The sequence below is a fragment of the Cetorhinus maximus genome, chromosome 11, assembly GCF_964194155.1.
Source record: "Cetorhinus maximus chromosome 11, sCetMax3.hap1.1, whole genome shotgun sequence".
Classification (NCBI taxonomy): domain Eukaryota; kingdom Metazoa; phylum Chordata; class Chondrichthyes; order Lamniformes; family Cetorhinidae; genus Cetorhinus; species Cetorhinus maximus.
This window is the reverse complement of record NC_135889.1, coordinates 94,005,607-94,031,545: the sequence shown is the minus strand read 5'-3', so window position 1 is coordinate 94,031,545 and position 25,939 is coordinate 94,005,607. Positions and strand designations below refer to the sequence as shown.

Below are 25,939 nucleotides of genomic sequence, written 5' to 3'. Positions count from 1 at the left end.
CTCACCTCCCCTCCCCATTGTGAGACATTCTGCATTTACCCGGTCCTGGACTCTGGGACTTAGAATCTGGGGACTGTTTGTAATCCTGGTCCTGGCCGCTGGCGCTGCTGGGTCTACAGAGCTGCCAACTAATCAAATTGGCCAGCAGTTCCCTGGGTAGGACTCCCACCTGAGTGAAGGATGGGAGTCAAGCCTCCAGGCAATTAATATTCATTGGAGCATTAAGTGGTTGCGAGGCTGCTGTGGTCAGTGGAGATGGATTCACCACTGACTCTTCGGGTAGTATGATGGGAAATCTGCCATCCGGTAAATCCTGCCCAAGTTGTTTTCTTCCAATTGCTTTGTACAGTTGTAGCAAGATTTCCCTACTTTTATACTTCAGCCCCCTTGCAATAAAGGCCAATATTCCATTTGCCTTCCTAATCACAAGTATGGTAGCTTCTGCCAACTTTACATGGTCGTTCCTAGACAATAAAATCAATATCTCTGAAATCTTCTGAAATGTTTAATATGTAGCAATTACTTGGTAATATATATGAAAAGCGTTAAATAATAGCCACCCTTCTAGCCAGCAAAAATGTTTCCTATCTGGCTAGTGAACCTTAAGCAAGTGCACAAAAGTAGGCCAGAATAATGTATCTTACAATTCCAACTGATGCCTGAACATGCTTCAAAACTACCTGGAGTTTGGTGAGTGTAGATACTTTACATGAGCATGCTCAGAAAATAAAAATTATATTTATCAAGTAGCGGTAAATTATACAAAATAATCCTGCTAGCCAGCAAAAAAAATTCTACCTAAATATAAAACCCTATGCAAAATGCAGAAAATAGTTCATAGTTATCTACATTTCAGTTCTTGATCTTTGCATCGGAAATATCACTGAGTCAATTAAATTTATCTTGGAATGCATCTTGTAATAAGGATAAAGGTGCCAGAAGTAAAAAGGGAACAAATTAATTCATTCTGCCGCGACAAAAGAAACCCTGCTTTTGTTTTTAAATGAATCAAAATAAACTTCCCATATAGGGAAAAAGGTTGTGATGAATGACCATGTGTAAGATTCATCAAAATGATTTAGTTACAGGAAGAAATCTCTAAAGCTCCAACTCTTAACCTATGAATATTAATTTTTAATCTTAATAATTATTTTGTAAATTCAAGAGCAATTTATTGGATTAATTCAAAGTATTGGTGCAAACACAATCTAATAATTACATCATAACCGAAGCAAAAACATATAACTATTATGAAAATTCTAAGTAAAGCTACCTGGATAATGACTGATTGTTAGAAATCAAATCAATAATCAATCACTATTGCATGCAAATTATTGTTGAAAAAAATTTTTCCATTTTCCTCTCTTGAGCACTGAGGCTGACGTAGATATTGAAGAACTTCAGTCTTCAGATCCGCTGGGGCAGTTTCCCTGAAGTGTACTGTTCCTGTAAGGAAGTCCAACAGAAGTTCGCCAATTTCATTTCCTTCAATGAAACACTCTGTGATATTTATGTCAGAGGGAAGTTCATGGATCTGGCACTTCATTCCCATTTCATCAAGAGTTTTACAGACATCAAGGAAAAGACTATTGCTGGGAAAGTGGAATCCAAATCTTTTCCAAAGTGGATGCCATCCACTGTTATCTGTTAATAATAATATTTGAAATACCTTGTTAGATTCAAATGTTGATAGTGCCAAAATTGTTAAATTAGGATTCACCTGCAAAATATTACGGAGGTCATGTTTTTGCCCCTGTTTGCTAGTCTGTAAACAATATATCTCACAAATTAATGGATGGATTTCAATGAAACATGGTACACAGATAGGATATTGCCCAAGGAAGAAATTATTAGTTTTTGGCAAAAATGCAGATCTGGATCCTGGAATTTTTTAAAGGGTCTGTTAACATTGCGAGATAGGGTGAATTGACTTTTTTTTTTAGAAAGTTGTGGATTGTTTTATTTAGAATGTTGTTGACAGCTTTAGAATGCTGTGGATTGTTTAATTTGTTGTGGTGGAATTTGTCACAGTTGTAAAAATGTGAGCAGAGTTTTCAGAGCAGGCTTTTGAATGTGGATTGGCCTCAGTGAGATAGAAGCTCTTAACAAAAATATTTCTTTTGAGAGCTTTGTAGTTTCAGAGCATCAACCAGCAGTGAAGAGCATAAGGGAAGAGCTACACCACCCTAATAACTTGGAGTCAACACAGCGTGATGGAGGTATGTGCTCTACTGAGTGCCTTCTTCACTTCTCTTAAATATGTGGTGTCTTGTTTCCACATCAGCAATGAGAACGTTCAATCATTATTTATTCTATCATAACGTTGAATACTTCCATTAAATCATCTTTTCTCACTCCAATGCGAAAGAAACACTAACTTCCACGAAGCAGAATTCTGCAGATGCTGGAAATCTGAAATAAAAGCAGAAAATGCTGGAAATATTCAGCATGTGTGGACAGAGAAACAGAGTTAATGTTTCAGGTCGATGACCTTTCACCAGAACTTGGAAAAGTTGGAGATGTAATAGGATTTCAGCAAGAGGCGGGTGGGACAAGGACAAAAGGAAAGTCTATAACAGGGTGGAAAACAGAAGAATGACAGAAGAGTTAACCTTACAGGACCAAAGGGAATGAAGATGGGGTATTAAAAGAAATAAAGAAACAAAAGGTGTCTGGAGCAAGTGTGCCACTGTCTGTAAGCAAAAAAGAGAAAAACTGAAACGTGCAAAGGAAACAAAATGGGCACCAGCATTCTGGTCTGAAATTGTTGAACTCAATGTTGAGTCCTGGAGTCTGTAAAGTGCCTAATCGAAAGATGAGAGACTGTTGCTCAAGCTTATGCTGAGCTTCACTGGAGCAGTGCAGAAGATCAAGGACAGAGATGTCAGCATGAGAGCAAGGTAGAGAAGTAAAATGACAGGTCACAGCAAGTTCGGGGTATTGCTTGCGGACTGAATGGAGATATTCTGCAAAGTGGTCATCCAACTTGCATTTGGTTTCCCTAATGTAGAGGAGGCCACATTGTGAGCGGCCAATACAGTTTACAACTTATTTTGGTTTTTCTCTTTCTTTTTTCTTTTTTTTTTGCTCTCAGACAGCAGCACACCTGCCCCATCACCATTCCCTTTAGCCGGCACTCAATCTCTCCTATATTCCACCCTATAACAGACCTTCCTTTTGTCTTTGTCCCTCCCAACCCATGCTCAAATCCTATTACATCTGTAACTTTTCCCAGTTCTGATGAAAGTTCATCGACCTTAACATTAACTCTGTTTCTCTCTCTACAGATCTGCCTAATCTGCTGAGTAGTTCCAGCATTTTCTGCTTGTATTACTAACTTGCAAAGCCTTTTTTCCTAACTGTAACCCTTCATCACCACCTAAATGAATTTTTGCTCTAACTTTTCCATTGTTATTATATTCTTCCTATAACAAAATGCCTTCAAATCGCATACAATATCCTGAGTGTGACATAATTTAAATTGTTGTTCAAGTACATTACCTCCGTGAACTGATTTTAGTGTGGCAGTATTAATGAAACAGTGGGGAAGTGAGACAGGTGAAGCATGATGCAGAAAAACATGAGCTGCTTGAAGCAGAAGGTTTTCTGACTCTGCTGTGAAAGATCCTGTAGAGAGGAAGGACAGCTTCATCCACTCCGATGGTCAGGTGCTGCTCTAGCAAACTTGGAAATGTGTATGGCCAGAGGTGACCCATCTTATAAAAGGGACTATCATGTAAGTGTTGGTGTTACCCCTTCATACTCAATTACTCATGTAACTTAATGCTTCCTCTTTAGGCTCTTGAGACTATTGTTGCATGATATTGTATGATGTGCCTGCATGCCATTGTAATGTAAAGGTGCCTAGTAGAGCAAGGGTAATGAGGGACTGGAGAATAGTCCTGCCCATGGTATGATGCATAGAGTCAAATGGTAATAGACTGAGAGAACAGAATAGAGAGAACACTCTGGAACCAGCCTGCATGGAGGTAACAGCGCCATGCATGACATTAACCTAGGATCTGTAAATGGTTAACGATTAACAATTCATGTTTAAATATACAAATCTCAAGATCTCATCATTGAGACTTCTAAAGAACCCATATTACAACAGATATTTATTATTTTTAATATATAAGAAACATATCAATGTCCGGAGCTTTGAGGGCCAATCACTAGTGATCAAAGCTGCTCACTTAGAAGCATTTAGCACTGACAGCTACCCTGTGCTTTCTATTATCTAGTCAATTCAATATGCATTATGCAATTTTTTTACTTTGTTCCAGGAGCTGCTCCTATAGTCATAATCTTTTTGGCGTATGTAGCAGATTTTATCGAACTAATCATCAGGAGGAAGGTGAATATCAAAGATAAGAAATATTATCTTTATCCCTGTGAAATTTGAGTTTCTATAAACATCATTAGTGCTAGTATATATTGGAAACACTGGACAATCACTACCTGAAACGGTGATTATGAGAAACTTGCCATTAGTTTCCAGAAGGCTATGGAAGTACTTGATGGTATCATGTATACTTTCCACAAAATACAACATCTAGACAAGAAAAAAACCCACTGAGATATGCATATATATTTTCTTAAATGCTACATCCCCATCTTAAAATTTGTATTAGTTTTGTGAATATGAATGACAGAAATTGTGCAAGTTTTTTCCTCATGGTCTAAGTAAGAAAAATACACAGAATCACCTGACAGAAACAAGTATGGTAGAAACTGCAGTCCAATTAATCAATTTAATTTTACTAGCTATCTCAGAAGTTTTAGGAACAACAGAATCTAATTTTAGAAGTTGGACTATAACAGAAGAAAATTTCATTTTATGAGAAAACATAGTAAGTAACACAGTATAGGCTAGGGTTTTCCCGTCAGCGATTTGGGGGCAGGGCCCGCTCGCCGATGTCGGGAGGAACCCCCGAGGTCATCCTGGTCCCTTTAAATTTTCAGGAAGGCGAGCGGACAGCAAAATCAGCTGTCCGCCCGCCGACCTGTCAATGGCCAATTAAGGCCACTGACAGGCTAATTAAGATTGTTAAAGACCTGCCCGTCCAAGCTTAAGGCTGGTGAGCAGGCCAGGAGCCCCAGTGGGATCCTGATTATACATGAAACTTCACCCACTGGCGGGATGAGGTTTCATGTTCGTTTTTAAGAAGTTCCATAAAGTTTATGTGTTTCTTATTAACATGTCCCATCTCGTACGATATTGTCACATGAGGGGGACAGGTCAATAATTTTAATATTTTTCTATTTTTGGAGTTTTTTTACCAGTCAGTATACTCCCTGAGACAGCACTTTGCCTCAGGGAGCAGTGCACTGTTTCGTGCGCATGCGCGAAAGAGCGCACTTTGACAAATGGGGAATCCCTCCCCCCACCCGCACAGGAAGTGCATAGCACTTCTCGTCGGGCAGGCCGCTGGGCGGGCCTTAATTGGCCCGCTCACTCAAAATGACAGTGAGCCCCGTTTTGGTGGCGGAGTTTGGCTGCCCACCCGCCGCCAAGCGGTGGGGCCTGCCCACCCACCAAGGCAAAATTCTGCCCATAATCTAAGTTCTTCCTGAGTTCTCCCCATTCTTCTAAAGGCATTGACTGATGTATGCTGGGATAGCCTCATTAGGTTGACAAGCAATTCGCCTAATTGGTTATAGTTCATCTGTGAACAAAACAGTGAATGGCAACAGATCAGTAACTATGGGCCTGTGCCATCACTGCCAATTCCTGTCCTTACTCTACTTTCACAAGCAAGGTAATTTCCAGTCAAAGTCGCTGTTACCAGGAACAGAAATCCTGACTGATTTCTTCCCTCCCTCCATACCCCAAGGCTGTTAAGGCCAATTGTAATGACCCTAGTATTATCCTAGCTGACATCAGCAAAACCAGCATACACAAAGGACCTTTTTGGCTCCTTGCGTTTTGCCCTACAAAACATCTCCAGTCTCATTAGAGACTTCCCAAGTACATTTCTCAAACAATCCTTACAGAAACAAAGACCAGGATTTTACTTTGAATGAGTGGGCGCGTGCCTGATCTGAAATTGCGTGAGAAGACATTGGACGGGTGCGTACGGGAGTCGAAAGTGTGCCCACCGCCAATGAAGTGGGCAATCAAACCCATTAAGGAGGCAATTATTCGAAATTTTACGTGGCCCATGCGCTTTTACGGTTGGCGGACGGGCCAATCAGCTAGGTGGCCTTCACGTTTTCATTTCGTACTCGATCCAGGGCAGGATAAAATGTCCGGGATGAAATAAAAGAAGTTTGAAGGTTGAGATTTTATGAGTTCTGCTACCTGTTGCTTGAATTTGCATCACGGAGAGGGTTTGCGCCTTTTTTTGTGCAAATATCATTGGAACAATGCTGCAGATCCCTGAGGCAGCCCCACAGCAGTGGAGCTAGTTGGAAATGCTTGCCTGTACCCTCACTTCTCAAGGTGCCCGTCCTTTTCCCGCATCACCCCCCTGCCCCCCCACCCCCCCACCCCCCAACCGCCCGGCAGCGCTGAGCCTCTCTCAGCTTGCGTTTCACGCTGGCTGCCAGTTAATTGGTCAGCCAGCGTGAAATCACGTTTGAGGTCCGATCGCGCACGGCTGGACACAGAAATTGTGGCCGTTTCTGGGCCTGCCAATCAAGTGCACCCGACAAGGGCAAAATTCAGGTCAAAGAGATGAGCGTTGCAACCCATTAGTATGGGATGAATATGAACCCAGGTCCCAGAAGCTTGTCAAACAGACTGTGCCACTCAGCCATCCCAAAAAACAGTGGTTCATAATGATTTTTGAAGTCTTATCATTTCCAACTTTTCTAAATCTCCTGTTAACTTATTCCCCATCGATAATTATAATCATAGAATCATACAGCACAGAAGAAGACCACTCATGCCATTATACCTGTGCCCGCTGTTTGAAAATAGCCACACTTAAGAAGGTTATATTAATTTCAAGTTCTACTTTTCCAAAAGCTCAGGTACAAGTGACTGAAATATGACATCATCAAAGCTTTGGACACAAGAGTCAAACTGGACGGTCAGGTGATTGGGTATCACTTTTATCAGAGTGTATTTGGAAAATCTTAATATGGGATATATATGGGATATATATATATATGTGTATTTATATATATCCTTTCAGATTAGTAACTCTATTGCACCTTTCCATTCAGAAAAAGTAAGTCCTTTTTCCTGCTCCGCTCAATTCCTGATCAGGCCTATGGTCAAATACGATGGCTGTAGTGAATTCCTCCAAAATGGAAGGAAAATTACAGGAGAGGGTCATGCCTGAGTTGTCTCCATCATAACCAGGAAGGTGTTCATGAACTTTGTTTGAAGTAAATGAACAGTGCACCCACACATCCGTTTGGGACCAGAGCAGGCAGATCAAAAATGAGGAATAATTGACCTAAAGAAAAAAATGTCGTAAAAAATATTACTTCTAAGAATGACTACACTACATACAACCACCAATATTTTGGGCACTATGTGGCACATTTAGGTATTTGATGGCTAGAACTGGGTTTACATCCAGCCCCGATGATATATGAATATCTCCCCGGTCTGCTGCTTGTAAAGTTGTCTTCAGCTGCAATTACCTGGATCATGTGAATGAAATCAAACTTTTTGTTTTCATTTCTCTCCTTGTTTTGCTTTTCATATTCTTCTGAGCGCATCTGGTTCCAAGTGAAGGAGATGTTAAGTCCTGGACCCTTTTCTTTCACAAGCTCTGGGACATGGATAGAATTATTTAAAAATTACCCTTGTTAATAAGGTGGCTGTAAACAATAGCTTTGTTGGTCACTTCATCATATCCAGTTTCTAGAAGGCTAAATGTGAACACTCATTTCATTGACTTCTGCAACAACTGAGAACATTGGTATATTTTGTTTAGCCAAGGAAAATTAGCACTAATTTTGGTCTTTTTCAACAACAACATTCTGCAATTGGTTATAAATAGGGCTGAACAATATGGTGAGGTGGGGGAGTGACACGCCCTTGCCGGAAACCACGTTGGCGTGAGGCCAACACGGTCCACGCCAACCTGCCCTGTAGCCATAAAGCATTGCAGAGAGGATTAACAAGGTCCGAGTGGGACTTACGCCCCTCATCGGGGTGGAAGTCCCGCCCTCTGGAGCTGCCAGCCAATCTGATTGGTTAGCAGCTAAATCAGTCCTGACAGTGCCAGGAATGTGTCAGTGGCCGCTGCCAGGACCGCTGGAGAAGAAAGGACCCCAAGGCCTTGGAACCCCATAGCAGGTACGTCCAGGCTCTTGGGCCAGGAGGGTTTGAGTAGTTTAGGGAGAGGGGCAGTGGGGGGGGAGGGGGTGAGTTATGGAGGGAGTGCTAGGAGGGAAGGGAGGAGGTCCAACCTAAGGGCTGCTGCCCCGCGATCACCAAAGGGAAGATCCCAAAGAGCGAACCCCCCCTTCCTTTCCACCCTTTAAGCACCTAGGGTAAAACATCGGGCTTCCTGCTCCTGCCCTGCAGCCTACATCAAACATTTTATGGTATTGCCAGTGCATTACAAGGTTAATTGGCTTGCTAACAAGCCTAGATGACCCTTAATTGTTCATTTTCATATGGCGGGTAGGCTGCCAATTTTGGCGTCCGCCCGCCAAAGTATTATGGGGTGAGCTTAGGGGTGGGTTAGGAGGGGTGAGGATGGGTACCCCAACACATGGGAAACATGCCTACTGGGGGCAGGTAAAATTCAGCCCATAGTTTCACCCCAGTGAGCACAAAAATTCATCCAAACCAACAATATTTTACTAAAGGTCATGAAACTCAAGTTTAAGAAAATACCTTTGTAGCTGGAGATTTGTTCAGGATTAGGCTCCACCACTTCATTATGAATTGAAAGGCCTGGACATTTGGACTGAATTTTGTTAAGTATTTCAAAGTCTATTTTACCTGAATGAAAAAAAAAGAACACTCCTGAATTCCTCGTTGCATAGATTCATTCCAGCACACTTTCAAAAGCACTAAGTAAGCTTGATTAAAACTGCTAGGATTTCACTTTTTCGTCGCTCATTGTAATTTTCCTTTACCTTCCAAATCAATTTTAACTGAAATGTAAGCATTGCTATTTTTGTGAAGGCTGCACTACCTTATTGCACCTTGATTGTTTTTTTCTTGTTTGCTCACAAGTCGATTATTTGTTTCCCCATAAGGAAATAAAATGAATACATTGAAATAAGACAACACACTACTGAATTATGGAAAATGAACATTAAAAAAAATATCATTTTGCATGAATGAACAGGTTGCTTCTTCTCAAAGTTTCATTGGATATGGGAACTGATTAACTGATTGATTGATCGACTGATTGACATTTCCTCCCTGCAGTCAGATAAAATTCCATCATTATTTTTTTGAATTTACCATTGTTTATTTGCAGCCTGCTGTCTTCTGGGAAAATGTTTTGGAACAATTTCCAAAACCTTTTCCAAATTTAATTTGTCATTTGGAATCATTTTAAATCGAACTGGAGTCAATGAATAAATTGATGCTGATGACACAGTTCATCTGCTCTCCATATTTTAAAGCATTCAGCAGTGAGTTTAATCCTTTACATCCCACATTTAATTATCCATTTGGACATAACACCATGTTCTTAATTAGTTGGCTAATTAATTGTTTTCTGCAGATCTGTTTAGGCTCTATGCCTTGTCCTTCACATTCAGCCTCTTGCAGTTCTTTTAAAACTCATTTCAAACGTTTAGATTGTTTTTCCTTGTCACACAAGTTTTCATACAACACATAAAAAATTGTTGTTACTATTTGAAATATCAACTGGAACATACATTAAAAAACAACCATTTATTAAATACAATTCTCAAGGAAATAAAATTTTACCTGCATTTTGTTTTAAATGAGCTAAAATATTCAGAAAATAACAGCGCATCAGTTATCTATAATAGTAATGCACAGTTCTTGTCTGACTGAAATGTTTCGATCGGTCTGTTTAAGGAGTGCATCTGTTGGTGAATTTTAGTGGTGGGCGTTCTCTGGGTACATCCAGCACCCGAATATTGCAAAAGTGTTCTGAAATGTCTAATTAAAGAATTGTCATTCCACAGATGCAGGCCAACAGAGCTTTGCAGAATAACCTCACTAGATACAAAGCACGGTGCATGGCAGGCACAATCGTGATGTCATTGGTTGGCAGAGGGAGGATGGAGTTGCATGGGAGGGATGGGGATGACATAGGAGGAAAGGGTGGGATAGGGGTAATATGAGAGCGATGAAAGGAATGGGAAGGATATGCGATGGATGGCATTGGAATAATGGAATGGTGTGGGGGCGGGGTGGGGTGGGTGGGCGGTGGGGCGGGGTGGGGTGCGGGTTGGGAATCCAGTGTGCTTTATATTTGTTTCTGCTGAACAATAAATTATGGGGGATCCATCAATATGCAGTATTTCATCCCTCTCCTTAGTATGGAATAATAAATGTTTATTTGATTAAATACCCTGGGTAGATGATAAAATACACGATGAATGAAATCAATATTTAGTCAGTAAATACAGAACAATGGACACTGCAGGGCCTACCTGAACCACTTCCTACCCCCAGGACATTAAGACTGGAGCCTCCTTTTTTCCCAATGCTGCAAAGTAAGAAATGTTTTATTTTGAACTGACCGGAACCAACCTACAATGATATTTGTAACAAACGGCTTCTCTAACCCACAGCTGTGTAGATCTTATTTTTAATATGTTAAAGCTTAGCAATTAATTTGTACATCTATAAAACAAATGCTACCAAAGTATTTGAACTATTTTATCTAAAAACAAAGAAATTGGTTACAGCTTTTAATTTTCCTGTCATGAACAATATGACAAAGATTAAAAATCTCTGTTTGTAATAAATGGAAATCTGTTAGTTAAGGTAAAGAAATATAGAGTTTGTATTGCATGATGACAACAACAACTTATATTTACATTGTGTCTTTAATGTAATTAAAAGTCCCAAGGTACCTTACAAAAGCATTATAAAACAAGGTATGACACTGAGCCACAAAGGAGATATTAGGTCAGATGGCAAAAAGCTTGGTCAAAGAGGTAGTTTTTAAGAAGTGTCTTGAAAGAGGAAAGTGAAGTAATGAGGTGGAGATCTATAGGGAGGAAATTCCAGAGCTTTGGGCCCAGGCAACTAAAGGTGCCAGCACGAATTTTGGAGTAATTATGATTGGAAATGCATAAGAGGCTTTGACTCATCAAAAGAAGCTAGCTGCTTGATATGCTAATGGGTAGACATGGATGTTGGCTTAGACTGTAAAGTGTAAAGGGAATTTGCATTTTTAGAATTTTATTTAAAATATTTAAAATTTACATATTAAAAAGAGAGAATCATATATAAAGGGGAATGAAGCTATGTGTCAGAAGAAGGCATTGTGAGATCTAACAGAAGGGTGTGAAATAGCCTTAATGAAGCCTCCAGTATTTGTGCAAAAGTCTGCTGTCTACTGAAACTGAAGTTGGAAAAAAGTCATTTGGAATTCCACTGTCTAGGGTATTGTGTTAATTTTATGGATCTGTTTAAAATCTAAAATCTATGTTTGGACTGTTGCCTTAAAGGGGGTGTAACTGGGAGTCAGGCTAATTAGGGATTTTAGGAGTTATTATAATTTATAGTCCTATGTATGTGCCTGCAATCTTTTCTTTTGTTAAGAAATATTTTAATTTAATTTTTAAAAGGTCTGTAAAATTCTTGGTGGGCTTATTACTTCTGAATTCAGTGCATGCATCTCGCAATAAATATGAATTACAAAACCGTTGTGATAACATGATCAACTTTCCTTTGTGGATTTGATCTGTCTGGCACACATCATCTGCCATGCCATAACAAATTGGGTGCTCTCGGCGGAATATTTGAAATTCCTTGATTGGTTTGGAGTTGATGAAACTTAAGGTTATGAGTACGAGAAGCACTTTGAATTCGGGAGTTGGTGTGAGAAATTTTTTAAGTGGTGAGACTGCAAAAATGGCTGTATCCGTGGCTAAAACGTGTTTCAAAGTAGAAGCTATAATTCTGATTGTGTCACAAAAAGCGTCTAAGGGTAAGTTAACAGAGTTGTCAGATAAGTTGCAGTTGAAGTTACCTGTAGGGGCAAAGAAATTAGGAATAGTTAAAGTGATAGCACAGCATTTCAAATTGGAAGTGATACCTGGTGCTAGTAAGTCACAGCTGGAGGTAGTGAGATTTCAGCTACAAGTGAAAAAGCTTGAATTTGAACAAGCAATGGAAATGAAAAAACTTGAACTAGAGGCAGCAGGAAAAGAAAGAGATAAAGAGCGAGTATTTCAAAGAGAACGTTCGCAATGGAGTAGAGGGAAAGGGAAGTAGACAGAGAGTACCAACTTAAAAAGGTGGACTTTAAAAAAGAGACCTCAGATGCTGAGGAAGGTTCTGTTGATGAAAAAACTTTCAACCTAAAACCCAGTGAAGAATTGTTTAACTTTGTGCAAGCTCTTCCAAAGTTTGAAGAAAGGGATGCAGAGGCATTCTTTATTTCACTTGAGAAGATAGCTAAACAGATTAAATGGCCACAAAAAACTGGACATTGCTTTTACGGTCTATGTTAGTGGGTAGAGCTCATGAGGTTTATGCTTTACCATCAGAAGAAGTGTTGGTGGGCGATGATGTGTGCAGAATGCTATTTTGAGTGCATATGAGTTGGTTCCTGAGGCATACAGGCAGAAATTTAGGAATATAAAGAAACAGCCTTGGCAAACTTATATTGAGTTTGAGAGAGTAAAACAAAGTAATTTTGACTGGTGGAAAAGGGAATTAAAGGTAGAGACAACATATACAGCTCTAAGAGAAGTAATTCTTTTGGAAGAATTTAAAGATTCAATTACTTCAGTTGTGAAAACTCACATGGAAGAACAGAGGGTTAAAACAGTAAGACAAGTAGCAAAGATGTCTGATAGTTATGAATTAATTCATAGATCTAATAAAAAGTGGGAAATTGGAAGGAATGTAGGTAGAAGAGAAGGAGAAGGTGGAAATTCCCAGGAAGTTTTTTCACAGACTGAAAAGGAAGCTGCTGAGGGTAGAAGTGACATTCGGAAATTGAAGTGTTCTCATTGTAATAAAGTTGGACACATGAAGTCAATATGTTGGAAATTGCAGGAAAAATCTGTTGCAGTTATTGGGATACAGAAAAGTTCTGGAAGTAAAAGTACTGTGGGTTCTGAGGTCCAGGACAGGAAAACAAAACAGTGGTTTATGTACAGGTAAAGCAGGAAGAATCAGTGATGGGTAAAGAAGTGAGAATGTGTTCATAATTTACCCAAGTGAGTTCCGAGGAGCAGGTTGCAGAAATGTTTAAAGGTTTTGTATGTAAAGGGGAAGTCTTTCCATGTGTATAGGGTGGAGCAGGTAAATATATTAAAAAATTAAGAGACACAGGGGCTAGTCAATCCTTAATGTTATGGGATAGTGATACTAGTTCTTCAGAGAAAGTATTGCAGGCACAGGTGGGTTCATGGAGATGCTGACCCTATTCCATTGTGGAAACCAAATTTAAAGAGTAAGTGGAAAACAGGGGAGGTGATTGTTGGAGTAGTGGAAAAATTGCCCATTGCAGGGGTTCAATTTATTTTAGGTAGTGATAGAGCTGAGTCACAGATGTGTGTGATGCCTACGGTACTTGAGCAGCCTGTAGAGGTGCTTCCACAGAAATGTTGCAGGAGGAGCATTCTAGATTGTTTCCAGATTATGTCGTAACAAGATCATATGCTCACAGGCTGAAACAGGAAGAAGAGGAAATTAAAAAGCAGGGAAAGGTGCTAAGTTCAATTAACTGACACAATTTTTGATAAGATTGTTTGGGAAGAAAGAATGGAAGAGAATGCAGATGAACTGTTTAGCTCAAGGCAGTTGGTAGAGCTAGAGCAAAAGGATCCATGAATAAAGCAGCTATATCAGACAGCTTACTCAGAAACAGAGGCAGAGTGTAATCCAGAATGTCCTTGGGGGTAATGTGTTAATGAGAAAGTGGTGACCGTATCAGGTTTCAGCAGATGAAAAATGGATGGAAGTGGATCAGATTGTTATACCATCTAGATATAGAAATGAGATACTGAGAATAGCTCATGAAATTCCATTAGGGGAACATTTAGGAATTAGAAAGACACAGGCAAAAAGACAAAAAACATTTTTATTGGCTTGGATTGCACTGAGATATAGTCAAATTTTGTAGAACATATGTCAGGTGATAGGGAAACCACAAGCAGTGATTAAACCAGCACCTTTATTTCTAATTCAGGCATTTGAGGAGCCTTTTACTAGGGTCATGATTGATTGTGTAGGACACTTCCCTGAGACTAAATGTGGAAATCAGTACTTGCTGACAATAATGGATGTGTCTACAACATTTCCTGAAGTGATACCTTTGAGAAATATTACAACAAAGAGAATTGTGGAAGAGTTGACTAAATTTTTTACAAGATACGGTTTACTAAAAGAAATACAATCAGGTCAGGGTTCAAATTTCATGTCACAGCTGCTTAAGGAAGTACTGAACAGTTGGGGATAAAGCAGTTTAAGTCAACAGCTTACCATCCTGAATCACAAGGGACTTTGGAAAGATGGCATCAAACTTTAAAAACGATGATGAGGGCATTTAGTGAGGACTATCCACAGAGGGGAGGATTTTCCCGTCGGCAAGCAGAGGAGGGGCATGTTCACCGAAGCTGCGCGCCTGCCGAACTGTCAACAGTATATTAAAACAATTATAAAACTAATTAACCTGATTGATGGATCTGCCCGTCCAACCTTAAGGTTGGCGGGCAGGCCGGGAGCCCAGGAGGGCCTCGGAAAAAGCATGAAACCTCATCCACAGGCGGGATGAGGTTCCATGAGGGTTTTTAAAATTTTAACAAATGTTTCAATAAAAGTGATGGACATGTCCCAACTCATGTGACAGTGTCACCTGAGGGGACATGGCAGGGAAATTTTTTAATTACCTGAAATTCAACTTTTAAATCGGAGCCGATCTCCCTGAGGCAGCACTTTGCCTCAGGGAGATCTGTGCACTCTTTCACCTGCATGCGCGAAAGAGCACACTCCTGCCTGAGGGAATCCCCCCGCCCGCACAGGGAGCGCATAGCGCTTCCAGGCGGGTGTCACGCTGGGCGGGCCTTAATTGGCCTGCCCATGTAAAATGGTGGCATGCCCCCGATTGTGGGCGCCGATCGGAGACCCACCCGCCCGCGCCCATTCCCGTACTTTCCCCGCCATCGGTTGGGGAAATTGCTGGCCCGGGTTGCGATGGGGAATTTCATTCTTGTTATTTGCTATTAGGTTACTCCTAATGCATTGACTGGATTTATTTCTTTTGAATTAGTCTATGGTCATGAGGTAAGTGGACCACTAGAGCTGCTTCATGAGAAATTCAGAAACTACTCTCCTGGATTATGTATCAAATTTCAGGGAAAGATTGAACAGAGCATGTGAGTTAGCTAGGGAACATTTAAAGGTATCACAGCAAATGATGAAAGTGAAGGAAGATAGGAGAGCCACAACTCGTAGTTTTGTAGCTGGGGAAGTGTTAGCTTTGTTACCAATACTGGGTGGCTGGTTAAAGGGAAGGTTTAGTGGGCCTTACAGGATTGAAAAGAGATTGGCCAGGATTTTCCCCTCGGCGATTTGGGGGCGGGGCCCGCTCACCGTGGGGAAAATGATGCGGGATGACTTCGGGAGGAACCCCCGACGTCATCCTGGTCCATTTAAATCTTCAGGAAGGCGGGTGGACAGCGGAATCAGCTGTCCGCCCGCCGACCTGTCAATGGCCAATTAAGGCCATTGACAGGCTAATTAACCTTGTTAAAGACCCTGCCCGTCCAAGCTTAAGACTGGCGGGCAGGCCAGGTGCCCCAGCGGGCTCCAGATTATTCATGAAACTTCATCCACTGGCGGGACGAAGTTTCATGTACGTTTTAAAAAAAATTTAATAAACTTTATGTGTTTCTTATTAACGTGTCCCATCTCGTGTGACATTGTCACATGAGGGGGACATGTTAATAATTTTAATATTTCTCTATTTTTTGACTTTTCTTACCTGTCAGTAAACTCCCTGAGAATGCACTTTGCCTCAGGGAGCAGTGCGCTCTTTTGAAAGAGCGCACTTTGAAAGATGGGGAATCCATCCACCCCCTGCACAGGAAGTGCATAGCGCTTCCTGTTGGGAAGGCCATAGGCGGGCCTTAATTGGCCCGCCCACTCAAAATGGTGGCCGGTCCTCTTTCGGTGGCGGAGTTCGGCTGCCCGTCCGCCGCCGAGCCGATGGGGCCCGCCCGCCATCCGAGGGCAAAATTCTGCCCATTGAGTGAAGTAAATTATTTAACAAATACTTCAGAAAGAAGAAAGAAGCCAAGGGTGTGTCATGTAAATATGCTTAAAAAGTACTTTGACAGGGAATAGGACCAAAAGCAGGTATTAGTGACGATAGATAAGGAGAAAGAGGCAGAAGAAAAGGATTCTGAAATTGATTTTCCTCTAATCAAATTGGATAACTTAAAAATTTAAATGTAACATTGAGTTACCTTCCAAGCATGTGTCAAAGTGATTTGGAGAAGCTATTGCAGTCACACAAAGCTATTTATGGGAATAACCTGGGGAGGGCAAGTGTAGCTACACATGACGTGAGTGTAGAATATTCAACTTCAATAAGGCAGCATCTTTACAGATTAAGTCCAGCAAACGTATCACAAGTACAGAAAGAAATTGAATTCATGCTTCAAAATGACATCATTGAATTTAGTTGCAGTAACTGGTGTTTGCCTATTGTGATGGTACTGAAACCAGGTGGAATGTAAAGACAATCGAAAGGTGAATGCAGTGACAAAAGTGGATTCATATCCTATACCACAGTTGGAAGATTGTATTGAGAAAATGGGACAATCAAAGTTTATCACAAAGATTGACTTGCTGAGAGGATGATGGCAAGTACCATTATCGGAGACAGCAAAATAAATATCAGCTTTTGTGAAGCCATATATCAATTTAAACTCATGCCATTTGTTATGAAAAAAGTACCAGCAACATTTCAAAGACTGACAAGCAAAGTAATTGCAGGACTTGGCAATTGTGCTGTCTATATTGATGACTTGATAGTTTTCAGTCAAACATGGGAGGAACATTTACAACATCTGGAAGGATTATTTAATCGACTACAAGAAGCTAACTTGGTGATGAACTTGGCTAAAAGTGAATTTGCAAAAGTGCAAGTTACATATCTAGGCCATACCATTCGACATGGTGAGGTGGCTCCGGGATATGTGAAAATCAAAGCTATCATGGATTTCCCTGTGCTAACAAAAAAATGAGAAGTTTTGAGACTTCTGGGCATGAATGGGTTTTACTGGATATTTGTACCAAGTTTTAGCAGTGTGGTTGCTCCATTGACTGAACTATTAAAAATGAAAAGGAGTTTCAAATGACACACACGTGTCAGAAGGCATTTGACAGTTTGAAAACTGTATTAACTATGACTTCAGTTTTGGCAGTACCTAATTATGCCAAGTATTCTATCTGGCCATTGATGCAAATGATATAGGCATTGAGGCTGTACTGTTGCAAGAAGATGAAACTGGAATTGAGAAACCGATGGGGCATTTTTCACGAAAGTTGAATGTACAACAGAGAAAATGTTCAATGATTGATAAACAGACTCCGGGTCTGGTGTTAGCGTTGCAGCATTTCGAGGTTTATGCTCCAAATAATTGACCAGAAATAATTGTTTATGCAGGCCACAATCCTTTAAAATTTCTGGATAGATTTTCAGACCGAAGTGCAAAGCTGTTCAGATGGAATATATTATTGCAACCATTTAATCTACAGATTATACATGTGGCTGGATGAGAAAATCTAATTTGCAGGCGCACTGTCAAGAGTTTAAAGCTCAAAGGGAAATTGGACATTTAAAACCTGGACACTGGACCGAAATGACCTCTATTGATACCAAGTACTTGTGTGTATATATATATATATATATATATATATACATATTGTTATGTTCATGCATGTATCTGGTAATGTAATAGTGTGGGTATTTTTATAAGTATTGTAGGTAGTGTAAGATGGTTTAACAAAATAAAGCCGACTTTTAAAATGATGACGGTTCATTTTCTCATAAGGAGGGAGGTGTCATGAAGGCATAATAATTTTCATAATATTTTTCTGGTTTATTGTAAAGTAGGTTAATGGGGCTAAGTATAATTAGGTCTGCCTGTGTGTGATTTAATTACATTTGGAGTCAAGTAGATTGTAGGCTTTGACTCATCAAAAGAAGCTCGATGCTTGATATGCTAATGGTAGGCATGGATGTTGGCTTAGCATGTAAGGTGTGAAGGGAATTTCCATTTTTAGACAGATGAATAGAGATTTGAATTTCAAAGCGGTCTCAGTCTGTTTACAAATTAGCTAGATAAGCAAAGTTACTGACAATAAATAATAGCAACATGAAAGTTTTTATATTATGAGGAAGATACAGGGCAGAATATTTTGCTCATTACGCTTGCTGTGTGAGCGCGTGCCTGACATGCCCGAGCGTAAAATGATGTGCGATGATGTTGGGCATGTGTCCCGACGTCATTGCGCACTTGCGCGATATTTTGTTCGGCGAGCATATGCCAGAGTCGGCTGCGTGCCCGCCGATAATTAAAAGGCCTGTTAAAGGCCATTAACAAGCTAATTAAATTCAAATCTATGCTGCCTGTCCAACTTAACGGTTGGCGGGCAGGCGAAAATATCAAGCGGCCTTTACATTTTTAGGAAACCTCATCCACGAGCAGGAAGAGGTTTCCTAAAGCAAATAAACATTAATTAAAAACGTTATTTTGGAATTAAAAACATGTCCCATCTCATGTGACAGAGAGGGGACACGTTTTTTTAAATTTTTGCTGTCTTTATTAATTTTTTTAAAAAACGCTTCAATCTCCCTGAGGCAGCTCTGTGCCTCAAGGAGATTGAAGCGCTCTTTCATGCGTATGTATGAACTGCACGCTAGGCCTGGCTCTCTCTCCCTCCCCCTGCCCACGCAGGCAATGCTCAGTACTGCAACTCAAGATCCATGCAGGGCAGACCTTAACTGGCCTGCCCGCATGAAATTGCGTGCCCCCACCCCCGCCGAGCACCCCCGCCAAGGGAAAAATCCTGCCCAGAATTTCAAAGACATATGAAACAATAAAATTTACATATTAAAAAGAGTATGTATAAAGGAGAATGAGGCTATGTGTCAGAAGAAGGCATTGTGACATCTAACACAAGTTGCGAAATAGCCTTAATGAAGATTCCAGTATTTTTGCAGAAGTCTGCTATCTACTGAAACTGAAGCTGGGGAAAAAGTCATTTGGAATTCCACTGTCCAGGGTATTGTGTTAATTTGCTGGAGCTGTTTAAAATCTAAATCTATGTTTAGACTGTTGCTTTAAAGGGCGTGTCACTGGGAGTGAGGTTAATTAGGGATTTTAGGAGTTATTATAGTAGTAATTTGTAGTCCTATGTATGTGTTTGAAATCTTTTCTTTTGTTAATAAACATTTTAATTTAGTTTTTAAAAGATATCTAAAAGTCTTTGTGGACTTATTACTTCTGAATTCAGTGCACGCATCTCAAAATAAATACAAATTGCAAAACCATTGCGATAGCGCAATCAAGTTTTGATCCACGTGACGCACATCATCTGCTGCGTCATAACAAGTTACAGATGAGCTGAGTCAGGGGTGATGTTGTGCGATGTTACAGAGATGTAAAATGGCCGTCTTAGAGATGGTATGAATGTGAGGCTGGAAGCTCATCTCACGGTCAAACATGACAAGCAGGTTGTGAATAGACATGCTTAATCTCAAACTGTTGCCAGGTAGAGGGATGGAGTTAAGAGTTAGGGAACAGGGTTTGGAGCAGCAGTGAAAGCAATGACTTCATTCTTACCGATGTTTAAATGGAGGACACATCTGCTCATACAGTACTGGATGCCAAATATGCAGTTTGCTAATTTTGCAACAGTGGAGTGTCGAAAGAGGTGGTGGTGCGGTAGAGCTGGGTGTCACTAGTGTACATGCTAAAACCAGCACATCTTCGGATGATGTTGGCTAGGGGTAGCATGTAGATGGGAAATAGGAGGGGACCAAAGATTGATCCTTGCGGGCAGCAGAGATAACAGCATGAGAGGAGGAAGAGAAGCCATTGCAAGTGACTGTCTGACTATGCGCAGTCCCACCCAGCTGGACAACAATGGAAAGGTGTTGGAGGGGGATGGTGTGGTCAACCATATCAAAGGCTGCAAATAGGTTGAGTAGGACAAGGAGGGAAAGTTTACATTTATCACAGTCACACAGGATGTCATTTGTGACTTTGCTAAGAGTTATTTTGGTATGGTAGCAGTGGTGGAAACCTGATTAGAAGGATTCTAACATGGAGTTCTGGAAAAGATGTGAATAGATTTGGGAGGCAGCAGCTCATTCAAGGATTTTGGGATGAAGAGGGAGGTTGTGGATTGGATGATAGTTGGCAGGGGCAGAGAGGACAAGAGTTGGTAAACTATAAACATCCTTGGGATTACCGTTGACCAGAAACTGAACTGGACTTGCCAAATAAATACTGCGGCTACAAGAGCAGGTCAGAGACTAGGAATCCTGCAGTGAGTAACCCACCTCCTGACTTCCCAAAGCCTGTCCACCATCTACAAGGCACAAGTCAGGAGTGGATGGAATACCCAGCACGTGCCTGATGAGTGCAGCTCCAAAAACACTCAAGAAACTTGATACCATCCAGGGCAAACCAGCCTGCTTATTTGACATCCCATCCACAAACATTCACTCCATATACCCCAGAAGCATGGTGGCAGCAGTGTGTACCATCTACAAGATGCACTGCAGTAATTCACCGAGCCTCCTTCGACAACACCTTTAAGACCCACAACCACTACCATCTAGAAGGACAAAGGCAGCAGACATACGGCAAAACCATCACTTGCAAGTTCCCCTCAAGCCACTCACCATCCTGACTTGGCAATATATCGCCATTCCTTCACTGTCGCAGGGTTAAAATCCTGGAATTTCTTCCCTAACAGCACTGTGGGTGTACCTACACCACATGGATTGCAGCAGCTCAAGAAGGCAGCTCACCACCAACTCCTCAAGGGCAATTAGGGATGGACATTAAATGCTGGCCTAGCCAATGATGCCCACATCCCATGAATGGATAAAAAAAGGTTACTGGTCCATTGACTAATGGTTTGGCTGTGGTAATCAAGTGCTCTGAGGCCTTCAGGGAGCTTCCCTCCTGCCTTTTCTCTCTAGAATTGCAGGACTTTACCTGTTCCTCCTCATTTTCTTGCCACAATGGCACAGCAGTCACCAAATCCAAAAGCTTGTAGTCAAAATTTAGTCAAATAACTCTTTAGACAGTTTAATTTCCACTTGAATAACACAGCAAAAATATTAAAACAGCACATTGGCAGAGAAAATGAATAAACTTGTGATTTAATTGAGAGCAGATGACAATTCTTGAATAGAATGTTTGGAAATGACAGCCTCCAGAATATTCCCACTCACAAAAAGTGAACTAATGCAGAACTGATGAATAGTCTGGTAAGGTTGATGCAAATTGCATTTGGTACCTTAAACAAGACTCATTTGCATATTGTAAATAGGCTCCTAATGATTTTAGGCAGGTGTGCTGTACATCTATGAGGAGAGCTATACAAAATGGCATCAGGTGCACTTCAGCATACAATGGGGGGGGTGAGATTCCATTTATGTTTTTTTAGGGTAAAACAAACTGAAAATCATGCGCTTTGAATCTAAGGCCAATTATTCAAACATTGTGCAAGGTTTTGGACACAGAAATGATAAATGTGTTACTCATTAAGTTTCTTGTTAACTCAGTTCTTGCAAAAATACCACAAAAATCAGACTGATTACTTGGACTAAATTGTAAGATTTAAAAACGGTAAAGCAAATGACTTTTAACATTAACAGAAGCTGTATGATGCACCTACTCACTAATCATTAACAATATTTCTTCTCAACAATATTTGAGCAATCATAAAAGAAATGATGATGATTAGAACTCTGCAGGATTGTTCCACATCATTATATACATGGGGTGTAACCTCCGAGCTCCAGGGCAATCTAACTGGGGGGTACCCCAAAGATGCGCTGGTGATCGCTCCTCCCTGCCCCACCTTCCCTCCACCTGGAAGTCCCCAGGTAAGGTTTGCACAGCAATTGCCTGGGAAGTGCAAACTTTCCGTGGGCAATTTCCCAGCACCGGGAACCACCCGAAAATGCAATTTAAATCGCAAACGCGGGTGGTTCTGATTGTGTTACATCAATAGTTACCCAGAAAAAGCTAGAAAAATTAAAGACACTTCTAACTTCTGGGTAACAACTGTAGAGACCCACACTGATCCCCCTCCTTAATGGACACCCCCCACTTCGCCGAACCTCAACGGGAACTCCCCACACCCATGGGATTTCCCCCCCACCACAGAATTCCCTCCGCCCCCTGTCTACTTCCGCCCCCCCCAGTTGGGGACAACTGCCTCATGGGGACACCCCCCACATAGGAAAACCACCCTGGCCCCCCCAAGGCCCAACCCCCCCAACCCCCTACCCTGCTAGACCCTATTCCTTCACCTGCTAAGACCTGACTCCCCCCCGCCCCAAACACCCCACACCCTCTGCCGTCAAGGCCTGACCCAAAATGTCCACCCCCACCAAGGCCTGACCCCGACTCTGATTGCCACTTCGCAGAAGTTCAGGCCCAGTATGTTGATTTTTCCACCCCCCCACTTTTTAACTGCATCACACTGCTTTGCTGCTGTTACACTGGGTGGACATTACCAGCATTTCAGTGCATTACCTGCCATACAGCCCAAGTTCAGCTTCTTTTGTGTTATTATTATGGCTGCACAGTCTATAGTGTTTTGTGATCATTTTTAAAAAAGGTAAGGTGCAGTTATAAAAAATGGATGACGTATATACATTTTTGAAAATTTTGCAAAAGATTGTATTCACTAAAGTTCCATTTGTGTATCTGTGGTACTTGACACCTGCAGAGGTTTAATGACTCATTCTTCAGACAGCGCAAGGAAAACTTGGGGAAGGTTTCTCCATGAAAACATATATAATGGCACATCTAATCTTTCACAATACAGAGTGCTGACACCATTTTAATTTCTGATAAATGCTGCTGTGGTTGCCATGGTGCAGTTTTCTCAGCACTGAGTCATGAAAGCACATTAAACGCTGGACATTTTTCAAATTTATATTCATGACTGGGATAGGATGAATATTACAGGAAATAATCTGTACCATGGGAATATACCTATAATTATTTAAAGTTCATACTCAGATAATAAATGCAGTACCGAGTGTGGTACTGAGCTACACAGACAAGGAAGAGCCCAGATGCAATGCTTCATCCACACAGAGTTTGCTGGTAACAGTCAGGTGGTGGTAGAGGCATTAGAATTGGCATCAGCACACATGACAGGGGTTCCCATTCCCGATTGCTATTTAACTGCTGACAGAATGTGTTTTGGGAGGCCAATGTTCAACCTATTTTTGATTTCCCCTTCTCTGTGGTTAAATGGAAGGCTAACCATCATTATCATGGCTAACACAGGAAGAATGGCCAGTTTACTGAGCTATTGGAGTGCTGCCAGTGCCCATCGAACTATCAGGTAAGGTTGGGAGAAAAGTAGGAAAAAAAAAGAAATGAATATTAAGATGTCAGATGTGAAGCTATTTACCAATGAGGCAGCTTTGGCTCAATGGTAACACTCTTACCTCTGAATCAGAAGCTCATGTATTTTAGCCTCACTCTAGGATTTGAGCACCTAACCTAGGCTGATACTTCTTTATGCCTGCTCATGATGGCTATTGCACCAGCAGCTTCTTAGGGAACTCCTCACTGCGCACTTCTATATTTGGCCATCTGCTGCCGCCATTTGTCCATTCTCCCCAATCTCCTTCCTTCCACATTTTAAGCTCGCCTGGTTCTTTTTGTATTTTAGCCCAAACTACACGTTAACTGCTAGTTTAAACTACCGATTGTCCATCCTCTAACCATGCGTGCTCCTTGTTTTCCTAAGTGATCATTGGGTAATTTCAGATGCAACTTAGTTGCTAGCACTGTCACCTCTGTGTCAAAATGTTGTGCGTTTAAGTCGCATTTCAGAGACTTGGACACAAAATTCCGCGCTAACATGTCAGTGCAGTATTGAAGGATTGTTGCATTGTGAGATGTAACATGCTTCAGATGGGACATTCAACTAAGGCTCCAATAACTGCTCTGTCAGGTGGAGGTGAAAAAACCCAATGGCACTTTTTTGAAGAAGAGCAGGAGAGTAATTTTAAGCAATTATTTTAAATTATTTTGAAGATTTTTTTCAGAACATTTTAAATTTTACCTTCACCCCAAGTGTATGTCTCAACCTGTAAATTTTTTCATGTAAAAAATTTAGAAGTGATTTTACTTTGCTGTTTTTAGGGGATCTGTGAAAACCCTTTAATGGGATTGGTAGTTTGTGAAACCTCTTAGCGTTATTGCTCCATTCTATGAATGCCCAGTAAAGAATGCTGCAATCAGCTGTAGTTACCATTGCACACCGATAGAAGTAAAATTCAAGCCAGAGAGATTGCTTGATCTCTCAGTGAGACTCACTTTGTGGTTAGCAGTGAGTGCTCCTGATTTGCCACTGACCACAAGACCCTGGCCAAAACGTCTAAACATTAATGTAGCTAAGAGGTGGAAGGGGAACCTGAAAATTGATCCACTCCCCATCATCCTCACTCCCACCCATGTGAACAGATGCCCTGATATTCCACATTCAGGTCAATAAATTTCCTATCCTGATCTTTTTGGTAGCAGGTGATCCACAGGTGTGACTTTACCGTTTTTACGAGGAAACTAATCTCGTCGTGGGGAATCTCAAACAAGCTTTTTTTTTCCTTTCCCAATATGGCAAATAGTGCAGTTTTGGCTGGAAATGTGTGCACTCTTCCTGCCTGTTATCATGAGCGATTAGTGGGACAGTTAGTAACCAAGAAACAAGTGTTGCATACCTGAATTTAGATTATAATCTTTTAACCAGAATAAGAGAGTTACCATATATCATAAGCCATTGTGAAAATGGCAAAATATATATATATATAAGTAGTTAACATAGGCTTAAACATAAGTTTGTGCCTATTAAGTAAGAGTTTCCATATCTCATCGTCCATTAAGATTCCTCAGCTTTGAACAGGGCCCTAAACACGCCGTACCTGACTATTATGTTTGGCAGATTCTCATCAATGAATTTTTCCATGCACATATATTCAGTGGAGCATTCCAAGAAGACTTTAAAAGCCTTCAAATGATGAACAAATCCTAAGGTGAAGGATTTCATAGATGATTCCATCTGGTTTCCTGCAGTTAAGAAAAAGTAACAGTTCACTCTGAATTTTGTTATCTGTAGAAAGCAGGATGTGGACTTTGCCTTGACCTGACTGGACTTGAATGGTAATAATTTTTGAAATCCGCCTACACCTAGCAAACATTAACACCCATCTGCTTTCCCTGCTCAATAATCTTCCTCAGCCTTAGCCTCCTGTCAACTAGCAGCTTTAACCACCTTAAAATATGTACCTATTAGCACCATGTAAGCTGTTGAAACATAATTAAAATTAAATCATTGAATGTACAAACATTATGCGTGCTTGAAATCATGCAACTTTGAATAAAAACAGGAGTAATTCTCAACAATTTTGTTTCCTAAAAGCTCCAATCAAAAGTTTTACTTAATAATAAATATTTTTCAATATATGATTATAGAAATCAATTACACATTGTGCAATAATTCTTAGGCAAGTGTGATACTTACCGTGAAATCTACAGAGAATAGAAAGAAGGCTCCTCAGAAACTATCTATTAGTGT

General features: G+C 40.8%; 1 protein-coding gene across 1 annotated transcript; it reads right to left on the bottom strand.

The window, feature by feature from the left end:
• Positions 1 to 488: 488 nt before the first annotated feature.
• On the bottom strand, positions 489 to 25,939 carry hnmt (histamine N-methyltransferase). Its single transcript, XM_078552480.1, has 7 exons — positions 25,886 to 25,939; positions 25,287 to 25,431; positions 10,555 to 10,610; positions 8,807 to 8,914; positions 7,600 to 7,730; positions 4,462 to 4,555; positions 489 to 1,644 (listed from the first exon to the last, which is right to left on the bottom strand). The coding sequence occupies exons 2-7, from the start codon at positions 25,421 to 25,423 to the stop codon at positions 1,304 to 1,306; spliced, it is 867 nt and encodes a 288-aa protein (XP_078408606.1). The 5' UTR covers positions 25,424 to 25,431; positions 25,886 to 25,939; the 3' UTR covers positions 489 to 1,303.

Bases quoted from the DNA above. Each gene is read 5' to 3' on its own strand.
- hnmt (XM_078552480.1), bottom strand. From the start codon at position 25,423: ATGGAATCATCTATGAAATCCTTCACCTTAGGATTTGTTCATCATTTG. The intron at 8,915-10,554 runs GTAGGCCCTGCA...TTTTTCATTCAG, and splicing joins GGGGGTAGGAAGTGGTTCAG to GTAAAATAGACTTTGAAATA. The intron at 1,645-4,461 runs GTAGTGATTGTC...TATTATTAACAG, and splicing joins TCTCATAATCACCGTTTCAG to ATAACAGTGGATGGCATCCA.